At 39.0% G+C, this 14,318-nt stretch overlaps 1 protein-coding gene across 3 annotated transcripts in view; it reads right to left on the reverse strand.

Moving 5' to 3' along the window:
* Positions 1 to 4,165: 4,165 nt before the first annotated feature.
* BAZ1A (bromodomain adjacent to zinc finger domain 1A) overlaps positions 4,166 to 14,318 on the reverse strand; it is a 63,701-nt gene continuing 53,548 nt past the window's right edge. For all 3 annotated transcript variants that reach the window (XM_056492704.1, XM_056492702.1, XM_056492703.1), the window contains exons 22-27: positions 11,024 to 11,271; positions 10,690 to 10,913; positions 8,970 to 9,439; positions 7,765 to 7,907; positions 5,598 to 5,685; positions 4,166 to 5,076 (exon numbers count right to left, since the gene is read on the reverse strand). In XM_056492704.1, the coding sequence (XP_056348679.1) occupies positions 4,886 to 5,076; positions 5,598 to 5,685; positions 7,765 to 7,907; positions 8,970 to 9,439; positions 10,690 to 10,913; positions 11,024 to 11,271 (1,364 nt within the window). In that variant the 3' untranslated portion in view covers positions 4,166 to 4,885. The remainder of the gene's footprint in view (positions 5,077 to 5,597; positions 5,686 to 7,764; positions 7,908 to 8,969; positions 9,440 to 10,689; positions 10,914 to 11,023; positions 11,272 to 14,318) is intronic.

Raw genomic sequence — 14,318 nt, forward strand, 5'->3', positions numbered from 1 at the left:
AAGAAATTCTTCACTGAGGGGTTGGTGAGGCACTGGAACAGGTTGTCCAGGAAAGTTGTGGCAGTGTTCCCAGACAGTGTTCAATGCCAGGTTGGATGGGTCTCTGAGCATCCTGGTCTAGTGGAAGGTATCCCTGCCCATGGCAGCCAGGTTGGAACAGGATGATTTTTTTAGGTCCCTTCTAACCCAAGCATTCTCTAAGTTCTAGGAGTCATAAATGATAGCCATTGTTGTAATGGTCAGTGACTTAGAGCAGTTAAAAATCCCAAACTTTGCCCAAGTTATATACTTCATACACATACACATGCATCCACAAATATAGAAACATATTTTAGGGATGGTGCTATGTCAGCATCCCTATTGGGAAATAAGGAAATCAGTTTACTTACCTGTCTTTATAATTCTTCTGATTTGCAGCAGAAGTTATTTTACCTTTTGCATCAGTCTTAATCCAGACATCATCTTCAAACCCGACGGCCTGAAATGGAAAGCTTTCTTATTGGTGGTAATTGAAGATTCTCTGAGGGGTTTTTACACAGACCTGATACTAGACATATACACAATTGAGCACTTCAAAAGCAAGGTTTTAATAGCAGTGTCTAAGGAAGCATCAAATTAAGGGAAGCGGGTAGCCAAGGAAGGGCAGGACGAAGAATACATTGCTTGGTAGCAGGCTGAGAAATCTCAGAATATCCCCTTGCAGCAAGATGGGTAAAGCATCAGGAACACCTCTGCAGAACTAGACTATGTCACTGTTGTGAAGATCAAGGCAGTTTAGCAGTGCAAGGGAAAGATCTCTTGGTGTTACAGCCAAATGCTGTACAAAAAACTTCCTGCAGTCATCTGCACACTGGCAATTCCTTTAGAGTGAGAAGGCTCTTGCAGGGACCTTGCTAGCCTCAAGAAGTGTTATCTAGAATTGCTGTGAACAGTTACAACAGTGATCAGGAACAGGTAATGTGACCAGTGTTAGATATTATTTATTGAATACAAACAGATAAAACTTGGAAGAGACAAGATCACTCCAGGGTAAGGGTTAATTCAGTGGTTACATCAATGACTCATAAACCACAAGTGTAATCTCCTAAATCCTACAGTACTAGATTGCCAGTGCAGCTGAAACACAGTGCTGGGTAGAACTCAGGCACATTCTCCTGTCCCCAGGGACCTGCTCCCTGCACATGTCCATGGAAGGCTCTTCACTTCTGGACTGTGACAGATGCAGGGACAGCTGTTTGTGGGGCAGCTGGTGACTGCAGCGAGTGGAGTGGGGCTGTTCAGGGTCTGCCTCCCTGTAACTATATATGCACACTCAGGCTGGTCTTCAGCTGCTACTTATGGCCATATTTGCTAAGATTATGCTAAGATCATTTTTCTTTATTGTTAATACTAACATTTAAGTGCTGTCTCCTAAGTGCTTAAAATCTGACCCCTCTACAAAAGGCCCATCCAGCAGTGGGTGCTGGGGCACTGGCCCCAGCTCAAATCCCTCACAAAGAAGAGTGCTAGCTCATATCTGTCATGTGGGCTGCCAGACCAAAGCAACACAAGCTTTCCAATATTGTTACAGGCTTCCAGACTTCCAGCAGGTGAATCTGACACGGGATATGCCAGTTAAGATGATCACCTGCCTCCTAAGACAGGTGAAGGGACTTGATACAACAAGTCCTAGCTGTGCTGGTGTTGAAACCTAAACATGAACAGCCAGTACCAGCTTGACTGCAACCACTACAGATGGCTACAGCCAGCATTTGCAGTGGGCTTCTTGTGACCTCATCCTGCTTGGGCAGGAAGGGCTGCTTCTAGTACCAGCAGTCACTGTAGGATTGGTCTTCTGCATCTTTGGGAGCCTACGGTGGCCAGGAGGTGACCAAATTGTCTTTGAGGAAATACTAGTGTTTCCTGGACAAGAGAATCCTGTGGGTTGGGAGCCCAAAGGGACTGGTCCCATGGCTATTAAAGAGTTATGTACGAAAAAACATCAGAAGAAATTGCCTAGGGTAGTTACTCAGTGCTGTCATGAATGAAAGGGGCAAAATTTGCAAAGCAGGAAAACCAGCTGGTATTGCAGTATCTGGATACATGCCAGGGCTAAGATCCATGGGAGCTACCAAGAAGGGCAAGACTTTCACTGCTGCATCTTGTTAAAATGCTTAGAGGACAGATGCTACACTTGAAGCTCAAGGAAGCCTACTGCCTGTTTTCCTTAGGAGTCTGGTACAGCCTCACTAGTGTAATCCAGGATGAAGCTGTTCGCCCTATCCATTTTGACACCTTTGTGAAAAACTTTTGTTTGGAGCCCTGACAGATGCTGTACAGACCTTACCCTGATGGTAACATCAGCTGGGATGGCTGATCATGGTAACACACGTATTTGTTAGAGGGGAAAGATGGATAAGGAGCATGAATATTTCAGCCCCTAAGACAAGGAGGGAGATAGAAGTAACTCCCCTTTTTCCAAAGGCCACAAAAAAGATAACCTGACATAGTTCAGAAAAAGCATCACTGAATTGTGAAAAAGCTTCAAAGAAAGTACCAGATCAGGCAGTCTGCTTTGTGGAACTTGGTTCATGCCTGCAAGCACCACTAAAACCAAGGACAGTCAGATCTGAACTGCACATACAGCAGACAGGAGTATTTTAAGCACAGCTGTTCAAAGCAGAATACTACTTCCTGTATTCCACCTTCAGTGTATATAAGTGAGGCCTCGGGCTTGCAAACTTTAAAGGGAAATTTGTAATTTCACTCAGCACATCAGACAAACACCATTGTCATATGCAGAGATTTAGGTTGGACTGTTCCCACTTGCTCTATCCAAACTCAAAATTATAGCTGTGTTGTTGAGGGGATACTATTGAAGAAAATAACCTTGGAAAAAGAGTGATTGGAATGAACAGCTGGGAGTAGGTTTGGGACAGAAATTATTTAAGTTGCATCTACCAGAGACAGACTTATTCAGCTCCCTGTGCCCCTCCTTAAAACGTATTCACATTCAAGTCAATGGGGGATTATTCATGTGAATAAGAACGAGCACAACTGTTTGTACAACCTACTAGTCAGGATTTTCACAGCCTCTTGGGACTGGACAGATGCAGGGATATCAAGTACAACTTATACCCTCCAACCAAGTCTTTTGCTGCTCATATTCCTTGCAGAATTTAGTATTCTTCACTGAGACCATTCCTATTGTGGGAACAAAAAAATGTCTCTTTAATCTGGACACAGATGTCAGCTCTGAACAAGAAAGCTTCCACAGAAACTCTGAAGTTTTAGCAGACATTTCTGAACAACATCTCTCCCCCTTTTTATTCTTATAATTTAAAAAAATTATATTAAATATATTATATTAAAAACCCCCAACCCACAATTGCAACACTTTGAACACTGATCAATCTCCTGTCCACTGCCATATATTCCCTAAATTCAAGAGAATGCCCATTCTCACCACCTCTAAGGCAAGGTAAGCACTACAGCAGCCAAAGAAAGCCCACAACTACATAGCAAGTAACTGTTAAGAGCATATTCAGGTTTTAACCCTTTAACACAAGCTGCATAAACACAGGGGGAAAGGATAAGGATGCAGCAGCAGCAAGCGTCATGTTCCAGTTTTGCCCACTGCTCTCTCCTATCCCCAAACTCCTGCTCCATACTTTTTTCTCAGAGTGTGGCCTATCTCCAAGAGGGCAGGACTGATTTAAACCTATTAACTCAAATTAAGCTTAATAAATTTAAATTAATAAATATTTAAAGTAAAGTAAAACCATCAAGCATAGTAAGGATAGTTTAAAGAAGCTGTTGGTCAACTGAACAAATCTGTATGGTTTTACACTGTTAGAGATCCAAATTAAAATCCAGACAACTTACACTATTTACATTACTTTGTACATACTGATGGACACTTGCATTCCTCAGAACAGGTATCACAGTGGCTGCAGCTGCCCAGAGTGCTGGCTGTGGTACTCATACTGGAACCAGATTCTGCTGTGTTGTCTCCAGCAAATTGTCTTCATAAGTTAATGGGACCGTGGTGCAGCAGTACAACTCAAGAGGAAGTCCAAGCTCAACATACTTTGAAAAAAATGTGTCATTTTATTTGTACACTTCCAAAGTTGCATGTAGAAATTTAAGAGTACAGTCCTGCAAATTTACTCATTGCTAGAAGAACTGCCAGGGACACGAGAAGGTATTTATTGATTGATCATCAAGTCAGAGGGGAATAAACAAACAAACAAACAAAACCCCACCCCCCAAAATTTAAATTTATGGGACTTTTTTTTTTTGCCCCAAGTACAAATTTTATAAATACAAAACAAATTCACAAATTACTTTGAATGCTAAATAAATATCTACTTAATAAACTCAGACCGAATACCTCCAGCCAGCACTGGTACAGTACTTGAAAAGATATGCAGTTGTACTCATTAGTGTTGAGAAGATATGCTCCAAACAAGTTTTAACAACACACACAGTTTCTTCAACTGTGCTACAGCAGAAGATTTTCTCTGAGTTGATAAAGCCCTCAATACCACAGCTCCTACAAAATCTAGAGGATGAAACAAGGTTATTTTGTGCAGGAAAAAACAAAGTACTTCTGGAAGATATCTGGACACATGAATGTATTAAAAATGTACAAAACCTCTGTAAACCAGTACTGTATCCAGTACATCTATCAAAATTATTAGACACTGAATAAAACTGTAGCAAAGGTAATCTTTCCTACATTCTCCTGAGTGCTTAATATTATATTGAGAATATAGTGCAGGCCACACTTCAAGGTGGTTAAACAGTTGTTATTGCTTTAAACAGACATGACGACTGCGTAATTTAGCAATCCATTTTAATGAATGTAATAAATTCCCTCAGAAAATCCTTTGGAAGGCAGAGGTTAGATTCGTGACTTCTTCGCCGCTGGAGCGGTGTGGTCCACGTTACCAGATGTGATGGGAAGTCCAAGCTTTTGAGCCTGAATGTGGAAGAAAGCTTGAAGTCTAGTTCCAGCTTTTGCTTCACTCGTGTTACGAGGGTTGTACTCAAAGCAGTTCGAAAACATCAACTCAATATCTTCAATGAATTCAGCTGGTGAATAAAATAAATTAATTTAGCATGTTTCACGTCATCAGACAGCAGTCTGATAAACCAATATGACATCAATAAATTAGTACAGTGATCCTACAAAGAGCTGCAACACAAAAATGTCTTTACATGTATCAAGTTTCTATCACTGTATGTAAACATGCGTAAGTTTCTCTGATTATCAATACAGGAAATACAAATCAGACAGGAATAACAGTACCTCTCTAATTATTCCATCAGTGTCACTCATTGATATTAAAGGCTTGAGAAATTACCAGAAGTTTCACAGCTGCCCATTTCTTATCTATCAATCATGTATCTTAGTTGTAAAGGAACTATGTTTAACAGATTTTATTTTAAAAAATATTAGTAACTGCTCTCTTAAAAAACCTAAAACACACCACAAAACCCCAAAGCAAACACAATTCCAGCTTTCTAATCAACTGACACAGTTCTATTTTAGGACAAGTATTTAAAGTGAGAGAACAAGGTACAATATACCTCTTTCAATAAATAATACTTACATGCTAACTTATATTCACATTTATTCACTTTTTCACGGATTATATTTAAGGCAATAGGTTTTTTGATGATATCATAGTAGTCTGGTACCTAAAAAAAAAAAAAAAAAAAAGAAATCCAAACAAAAAGATTCATGGACAAACAAATAGAAGCATTATTTCCTTTCATGTTTTACATAGGCAGAATTTATGTATCAGCAAAAAGCATTTATGTTTTGCTTTTAAATAATCAGAGGAGTCCTACACAATTACCTTCATTCCCTGAATGGAATACTAGTTTTCAGACACTGCTTTTATTTTTTTTGTCTCATTCAAGTAGCAGATTACAACAAACATTAGCCAGCAATTTAATGAATAAATCTACTCCTAAATGTCCTGTGAACAGCCATTAAGAAAATTTCACGAGCAGATAAGCATTATGCCAATTCAGCTATTCCCATCTGTCAAGTACAAAAATTATTTCCAATATTTTAGATTTATTTTTCCTGTAATATATTACAATGTTAAAAGCTCTTTAATCATAAGTAATAACCATTTTAACTCCACCACTGCTCATTCAGAATTCTGAGATTCCATTCACTTGTGCTGAAGAGCAGCAAGCAGGAGACTGTACCCAAGTACCAGAGAGAAACCACCTCTCCAGAACAACATCTATGGGATCAAGAGTCAGAGGAGGAAAAGGCCTGCCTAACCTTTAAGTGTACTGATCATTTGGATCTAATTTTGAATTTCAGTAAGTACCAACTCCAGGATGACTGTCTCACAAAGTGGGGTGGTGGAAGAGAAAGAAAAAGGTATCAGATCCAAACATGACTTTCCCCCTCCAAGAAAAACGATCCACATGCACCATCATGTATGTTTTAAAACCAAGTTCTCAGTTATGGCCTGCAATTTTACTTTAATTCAAGTGCAACCTTCAATTAGAAGTATTAGCAGAGAAACAGAATACAATTGACAAATTTTTCATTCCTTTCCCTTTCCATTCTTTTTCCTTAGGAGTGCTGTTTATGTAATTGCTAAAAAGAAAAGTAATTTTCTCTTTCTGGCTTGCTGTGCACTGACTATTCAATGTATTCTTTAGATTGTCTTAAAGGCAGCTAAAAATTTAAACCAAAATATCTATCATGAAGAAAATTTTGGTCAGGTATGGATTTTTTTCCTTCCAATTATATAGAGACTATACCTTAGTGATTGATTCAGGCAAACCAGAATGCACTGAGTTCTAGCAGCTTAGTTTCAGCATCAAAATTAAGTCGAATTCTCCATATTTCCTTGCATTCACCAAGTTACTGCCCTTCTCAACATAATTCCAATACTTTAGTAGGCAGTCACTAATCTCCATTTCTTTCAAAATTCCTTTCCTGCTCCTCTATGCTTACTTTGTTCATTCACATTTGTACATCATTCTCTTTGTCCAGATAGATCAATCCTTACAACTATTTGTGACTCTGAATTCAGAGTTTCAGGTCTTCATTGAACAGCTACCACTACTAATTTTAGCAGAGCTCTTAAAAACCAAACTCTAGAACCCCAAGAATGTCTGTGCAGAATTGGCTCAGAAGGCTTGGAAAGGACAGGCATTTGGGCAGAGTCAGATAGTTTCAGCAGTTCCTTACAACGGACAAGACAGTACAGCCTGCAGAAAGCAGCTTTGGGAAGTTTTATTGTAGCAAAAACCTCTGCAGCAGCACTTACTTTGGGTACCCACATAACCATACAGTATTTTGTAATTTAAACACGAGGGAAATTAAGAATCATCTTTTTACTGTATTTTAGTTAATAAGATCAGCATTAAGTTGTTTCTATCTTATTATTTATCAAAGGTCTGTTCTCAGAATATCTTTGCATAAATTGAAGATTAATTCAACTAATTAACTAATAACCACAAGCCTACCTTTAGCAGTCCTGTGCTCTACTTACTTGGTTGGGTTTTTTCAAACCAAAGCATCTCACATTTTAAGATGCTCAATGAAAAGCATATTTTGAATTTCGCCAATTGACCACATCAGTTGTAAAAGTTACTTCTGGCACCAAATATCTGAGCTGAAATGCAAGAGCTCTCCTGAATCCCACTGCTTGGCTCTATCTCCCTGTTTGGACCATGCTGTAAATTCCCAAGGCTTACAGAACTCTCAGCCATTGCTGCTCCCCCTACAGCTCTTTCAGTTACCTGGATTTTGGAAACCAGTTTCATGAAAGGCCAGCTGTCATCATGTCGCACCAGTTCCACTATGAGCTGTTCAAAAGCTGAGAGTTCATGGACTCCACCTTGACGTCCTGAACTTCTCCTGTTTAATACTGGAGGAGATGATTCTGGGAAAAAAAAAAAAAAAACAAAAAAAAAAACACAACAACTCAATACCCCACCAGATAAAAAATTAAAAGCCTGACAACTAAAAAATAAAAAAAAAGTTGAAACACCATTGTTTTCTGCTTATTTTGAATCTGTCATTTAAAAGCACAAAGCATATAGTTTGGTCTAAAGTATTAACCATACTCCAGTCTTGTCATTTACTACTAAAACATCTCTCCTGTCATACAAAATGCTAAGGACCCAGGACTTAGCTGTGTGCCTCCTCCATTGCATTAATTTTGGACATATTTTTTTTCACTGATTTCAATCTTAAAACAATTCATTATACACTTGAAGAAAAGCCCTCTTAGAGAAAAAACAGAATAAGCTGCCTGCTCCTAACTTTTACTTTCACAAAACCTCTATTCAGAGTGGTTTTATCTGCTTTCAAGAGTAGGCAGCAGGGTTGTTAAAGAAAAAGCTCAGAAATTCTGAATAGTGGTAGACAGAAATGGTGCAGAATACAAGGCTGCCACACTGGAGTGCAAGCTCTTATACTCTTGTCTCACACTGGGTCCTTTTTGTTTTTACAAGGTTATTGTATCTTTCCAAGTATTTCCTTACCATCAAAGTATTACCTTAACAAGCAAGGACACTGTTAGCCCTATACAAGACAGACAACATTTTTCTTCTGGTAGCAGTTTCTTGTTGTGTGTGTATATTCCAAATTTCACTATCTTGCCTCTGTGTTCTTAATTGTTTAATTCTTTAATAAAATAAAATGATAAAAGCTACAAGTAAACATTTGCATTTCTGTGAGTTAAGGCAAATTTTCAACTTTCAAATTTTCTGTCCACTTATTATAAAGCATATTGTGTGCAAATACGAAATTTCAAATATGGATGCAATAAATCTCAGAAAATTTTAAGGTTCATTTCTGTCACTGCAAAAGAAAGAAACTGTCTCATTGGAAGTGGCAAAACTGCCTTCTATCATTACTTCTAGTGTCCATGCTCTACCACACAAATATTTTAGCAAGGAACAGAATGTGGATTTTGCTGTGATAAACACATTTCCCTAACCTGTAGATTGTCGTTTTCTTCCTCTTCTCTTGGGTTCAGCAACAGGAAGAGAAAGCTTTGAAGCAGAAACTGGAAATTTCCTAAGCCGCTCGCTGTGGTCTGCGGTATCAACAATTCGAAATCCAAGTGAGTTGGAAGGGCTGTTTTCCAGCGTGTTACCAGCGCTCTTTCTTCCTCTCCGTCTCCTTCGAGGACCCAGCAACTCCACAAAAACATCTGCTTGTAATGAACTTTGGCTCTGACGAGTGGTCCGGCTATTAAGTCTTAAGGCAGGCTTTGTCCCTGCTGAAGAGGCTGATTTTATGTTTCTTAAACCCCTTCTGGTCATTTTTGATGAAGATTCAATTTGCTGGCTCCGAGAAGCATATCGTGCCTGACGCTGGCTGTTCTGACTCGAGAATGGATTGTTGAGTTTGGCTGCTCTCATTTTTAATGGAAACTTGACCTGAGATCTTCCTTGCTTTGATGGGCTACAAAGTGAACAGTTATGTTTATTTATTCCAAAATTCCATTTGTCTCTTTTCCCTCAGTTTTCTAATTCAGCATTTAAAAAATCCAGCCATTCAAGGTTGAACTAGTAAAGCAGCTGGTTTGCAACCTCATGCAGTCAGTCACCCATAATTACTATTATCTTAAATACTGCTCTGGGGTCTCTTCAGTAGTATTATGTGAAGTACATACCTTAAAGAAATTCTCAGAATTCTGATCATCTTTGCAGCTTATGCAATAGGAATGCATTAACTGGAGCACCAGCTATCAATTTCTTTAAATCACTTATTTCTCACAGCAAGTGTTAACTACTAGGATTCCTGAACATTATTATCAGCCACATAAAATGCAGTTGTAAAATGCTACATATAAGAATTATGCTCTGATCAGGGTTTATAACTAATACTCTAGACTCCCCTTCCTTTACAGGGGAGAGGCAAGATCCCAGAGATAAATTTATTTCCCAAGGACATGCACATTCTCTCCAATTATTGAATCTCAACTGTCAGAGCGGCAAATAACCTTGATTTAGTCAATTCAAAAGACTGTACCAAAAAGAGAAGAAAAATACTGAGAGATCAGAAAAGTTTTCTTCAATTTTTATGTTGCTGGCATGTGTATCAAATCAAATTTTTACTGAAGTTATCACTTTATATTGTTTAGTTGATTGTGTAGTGTTTTTGGGTTGATTGTTTTTCAAGGAGGTTTTCTTGGGTTGTTTGTTTGGGTTACGTTTGTTTTGGTGTTATGGTTTTGGAGGAGTCCTTTCAGGGGGTATGGGTGGCTCCATTTGTTTGTTGTCCTTTTTTAAACAGCTACTGCATTAGTCCTCAAGCCTTCCATGTGGCCTCTGATGGATTGTTTTCCCTAATGTTCTAATACTTTATACATCTAGTCCTCCAAAATGCAAAACTGGACAAAAATAACTCCAGGTTTTCTCCAGAAAACCTCTACTGTTTGAAACTCTCTCCCCTTTACATTCAAACAGTAGCTGTACAGAACTGCCTTCTCTCACCCAAACACCCAAAGCTGGAATTTTTATCCTGAAAAGTGAGCCCAAGTCCAGTGGCCCTAGCTTTTGTCGGTATTAAATCTTTTCATAAGAGCAAAATTCGTAACAAGCTGCCATTTTTCTAAAAATAAACATATTTTTCAAACTAGAGTTTCAAGATACATACTAATGTGAACAATTACTCCACGATCAAGGTGATATTTGAACAAGTCTACTTACCTGATCTCTTCCTCCTCTTGAGATTCATCCTCCTCATCTTGCTCTTCTTCATAATGCTCCTCCTCACTTTGCCCCATCTCATCATAGTTTGCCCCTTCCTCCCCTTCCAGGTGCTCAGCAGTCTCTTCATCACTTTCCACAGAAGGTCTCTGTCTGGAGGAGAGGCGCCTAGAGCGCTGTTTTGGTCGGCATTCTGGGCAAAACCAATCTCCTTCAGGAATGACCTAGAAACAGAAGGGGAAGTGCAGAGAAAAAGCATTAGCAATGTGCAATTGTGCTATAAGAACTATTCCCTCTCTGTGTGAAAAGGAAGCACTTCTTCCTCCCGAGGTACCTTCAGCTTGGGCCTGATGCAGTAGGTGTGGTATCCCCGGTCGCAGCCGTCACACAGCACCATGCTTTCCGCATCGCCCTTCTTCCGACACACCTTGCAGCGAGCATTGAGGATGGACTTGGACCAGATGACACTTCGGTCCAGTGTAGACAGATGAAGGAAGACTTGGGACAAGCTGGTAGAAGAAAGAAGTGACTCCCTCCAGCGATCCAGAACTGTTTTATAGGACCGTCCACCATCACTGGCATCTTCCATTGAAGGAGAGGATTTAAAAAAATAAGAAAAATTACAAACCTCCACAGAATTAACAAACTTCTTTTTCAAAGATCCAGGTTATTTGAGAGTATGAGGTAATACTCTGACTGTCAAACAGGCAGCAAAGAGCAAACTGGGATAATAATTCAACCTTTGTCTTATCTCTTCAATACTGGAAAATTTTCTCCATAGTTTCCAAGATGCTGGAGCTTTAAGATTTTACTCTTCAATACCTATTCAACTTATTAACGACCTGTGTATGTGCAAGTCGGATATCAATCTGGAAACCTAATTTGATTCAATTTACAAAGTACAAAACATTACTTAAGATTATGAAAAAATGATCACATGTCCAATTTATCTTTCTTTGCACTTACATTTGGAAATCTCAAAATGTTTAAAGAAAGTTCACTGGCAAAGAACAGCTTGCAGAGCACTTTTCACTCACTCTTGCTCCAGTACAGTCTACCAGACAGCCTTTCAGCCCTCTGCCCATGCCTCATTGCCTTCATTCCTGCCCTGCACTCTCCCTCCACAAGCACCTGCATCTCTGTGTGGCTGACCAGGCTGGGTGACTGACCTGGATGAAATATACCTGTTTCCTTAACACCTTTTAAGCCATGTAGCACACAAAGACGACCTGTGGTCCACATCAAGTGTCAAACCAAGTAACACCTAAGCTCCTAATTAAGTTAAAAATAAACAGGGGAGGGAACAGGGGTGCCAAATTAGATTGTATCTTCAAATAGTTTTGGTTTGCAATCCAGGCCACGGAAGTGGCCACACAAACACACACATTGAATAGTGAGGGGGACAGTAATGAATGGGAATGGGCAGCTGGGAACTAGAGAAGCAAATAGGCTGTTTGAGAACCTGAGAGAAAATGGAAGGTATAAATGACATCCTGCACCCTTTCTGCTGAGCAGAAAGTGAATTGCATTATTGAAACGAAAGTTATTTCTTGCATTTTAAAGTAAGAGGGTTTGAGGACAGGAAGAGACAATACAACAGTGCTCTGGATTATAGGAAACGTCTGAAGACTTCCCTTCTAAAAGTGACAGTCCAGCTACTACTGTGTGATCTCAGATGATTAATGATGCACTCCAGTACATAATGCCACCCTGCCTGCTGCACTACTGACAGTGGGCACACAAATGGCCTGTGATGCACCTGTCTGCCAAATGATTTATTATCAGGAAGAGAAAATATCTAATAACAAATAAAATGAAAGAACAAAAATGAGACTAATTGCTCTCCTGGCAAGGTCCTTCTGCCTTCTCATCAACTGACTGCCAGGATTTGTCTAATCTTGCATACATTTGCATTAGCAGCAAGCAGCACATGAGAAGTGATGGGAGAAGGCAGAGGATAATCAGGAAACACAGCTTCATAAATAAAATGCAGACCTAAACTGCAAACCTAACATTTCCTATTACTTAGTCCTTAGGCTTCCTATGTTAAGTTCAGTCTTCTGAAGACAGTAGACAGGTCCTTTTCATAGCACTGCTGTATATCTCCATTTTTTTTTAATTCAGTAAGAAAATTAAGATCACTTAAATCAGATTTGTACTGTAACTCTTACTCTTAAAGACATGTTATGTTAAGCATATATGTAGTCTGGCAAGCGTTTCTTTGGCTAATAAAGACAGCTTGAGCATTATTACTTTTATTTGAAGGTTATTTTCAGCCTGGTTTGGCTCACCAATATAGCTCATCACACAACACGACAAATATATTGCAACTGCGAATTTGCAGAGCAAGTAGAGATGAAAATTACTGACCAGCATATCCTGCTGCTAAACCAACAAGCCAAACAACACCCACTGTTTCAGATCCCAATTTGTCAAATTAGAATAACACTTTTTTCTTCCATCCATCATCTTTCTCATTTATATTGTTAACTTGGAGGGAGAAATGGCCTCTTCCTTTGTGTCTGAGCAGCTCTACACTGCACAGTGGGATACCCTTCTGTCAGCTAAGTGCTCCAAGCCTTCCTACAATGCAAATGAAGTCATTTGACACATCTATGCACTCATCTATCAATAGCTAATTGAGTTCAGGGAAGGGTTTTCCATTTTAGTGTTTCTAGAAAGGATATGCACTTGTACAATGTTGTAAAGTTTCAGAAAAAAATGGGGACATTAAAAGAAAGGGGGGAAATCCCAGGATTATGTGAACAGGCAGTTATTTTAAAAAATTAAAAGTTATTTTAAAAAATCCAGTTCTTTATTTCTGGCTGCAGAAACCTTCTTCTTAGTTTTAAATATTTGAGCTGTATTTGTTTCATGTTTAAAACTTTTGCTTCAATACCTTCAATGTAAGGAACTAACTACAAAATTAATTAAGTAAAAAACAGTAAAAAAGAAAACCTGATAAAATATTCAATGCTTTCTAATTCTTAGCAATACAAGTAACATTTAAAATTTACCATCTCTCTGACTAGTCTTGTCTTTCACTCTCTTCCTCCTTTTATACCCCCAGTGGTGCCTTTCATCATCTTCTGCATTACCTAACATTAAATTCATAGAGTTATTTCAAACACCTTTTTGAAGCATGGCAGATTATTTTAAATTAATTTTTATATTCCATACTTATGTAGCCTAAAAACATGACTTGAACAGTGGTTCTCAATATGTGCACACAGTGAAGGGTACTCCCTTAACAACTGTGTATGGTGGAATTGCACATCCCAGTGTCTACTCTGACTCCCACTACAAACAGAATGCTTGAACTAAAACCTCTGAATCCTACCCTGCCTTACCTTTCTGTCCATCTCTGGTGCAAATGGCCACAGCAGCAGATGCTAACCACAGGTTTCTCTCTCAGCAAAAAAATTGTCTGGTCTGTGCTACGACCAACCTTCTTACAGCTCAAAAAATGTAGCCAGGTTATGGGCACAGTTCTCAAGGACCAAGAGAATTAGTTCATCTCTCCACCTGCAACAACGTATTTTGGATATTTTTGTGCAGGAGTGTTCTCGAGTATTAAAATTATTAAATTGACCTCCAAGGAAGGAAGAGCCATGGTCAACCTCCTCTGC

This window comes from Oenanthe melanoleuca, chromosome 5 (genome assembly GCF_029582105.1).
Source record: "Oenanthe melanoleuca isolate GR-GAL-2019-014 chromosome 5, OMel1.0, whole genome shotgun sequence".
Lineage (NCBI taxonomy): Eukaryota > Metazoa > Chordata > Aves > Passeriformes > Muscicapidae > Oenanthe > Oenanthe melanoleuca.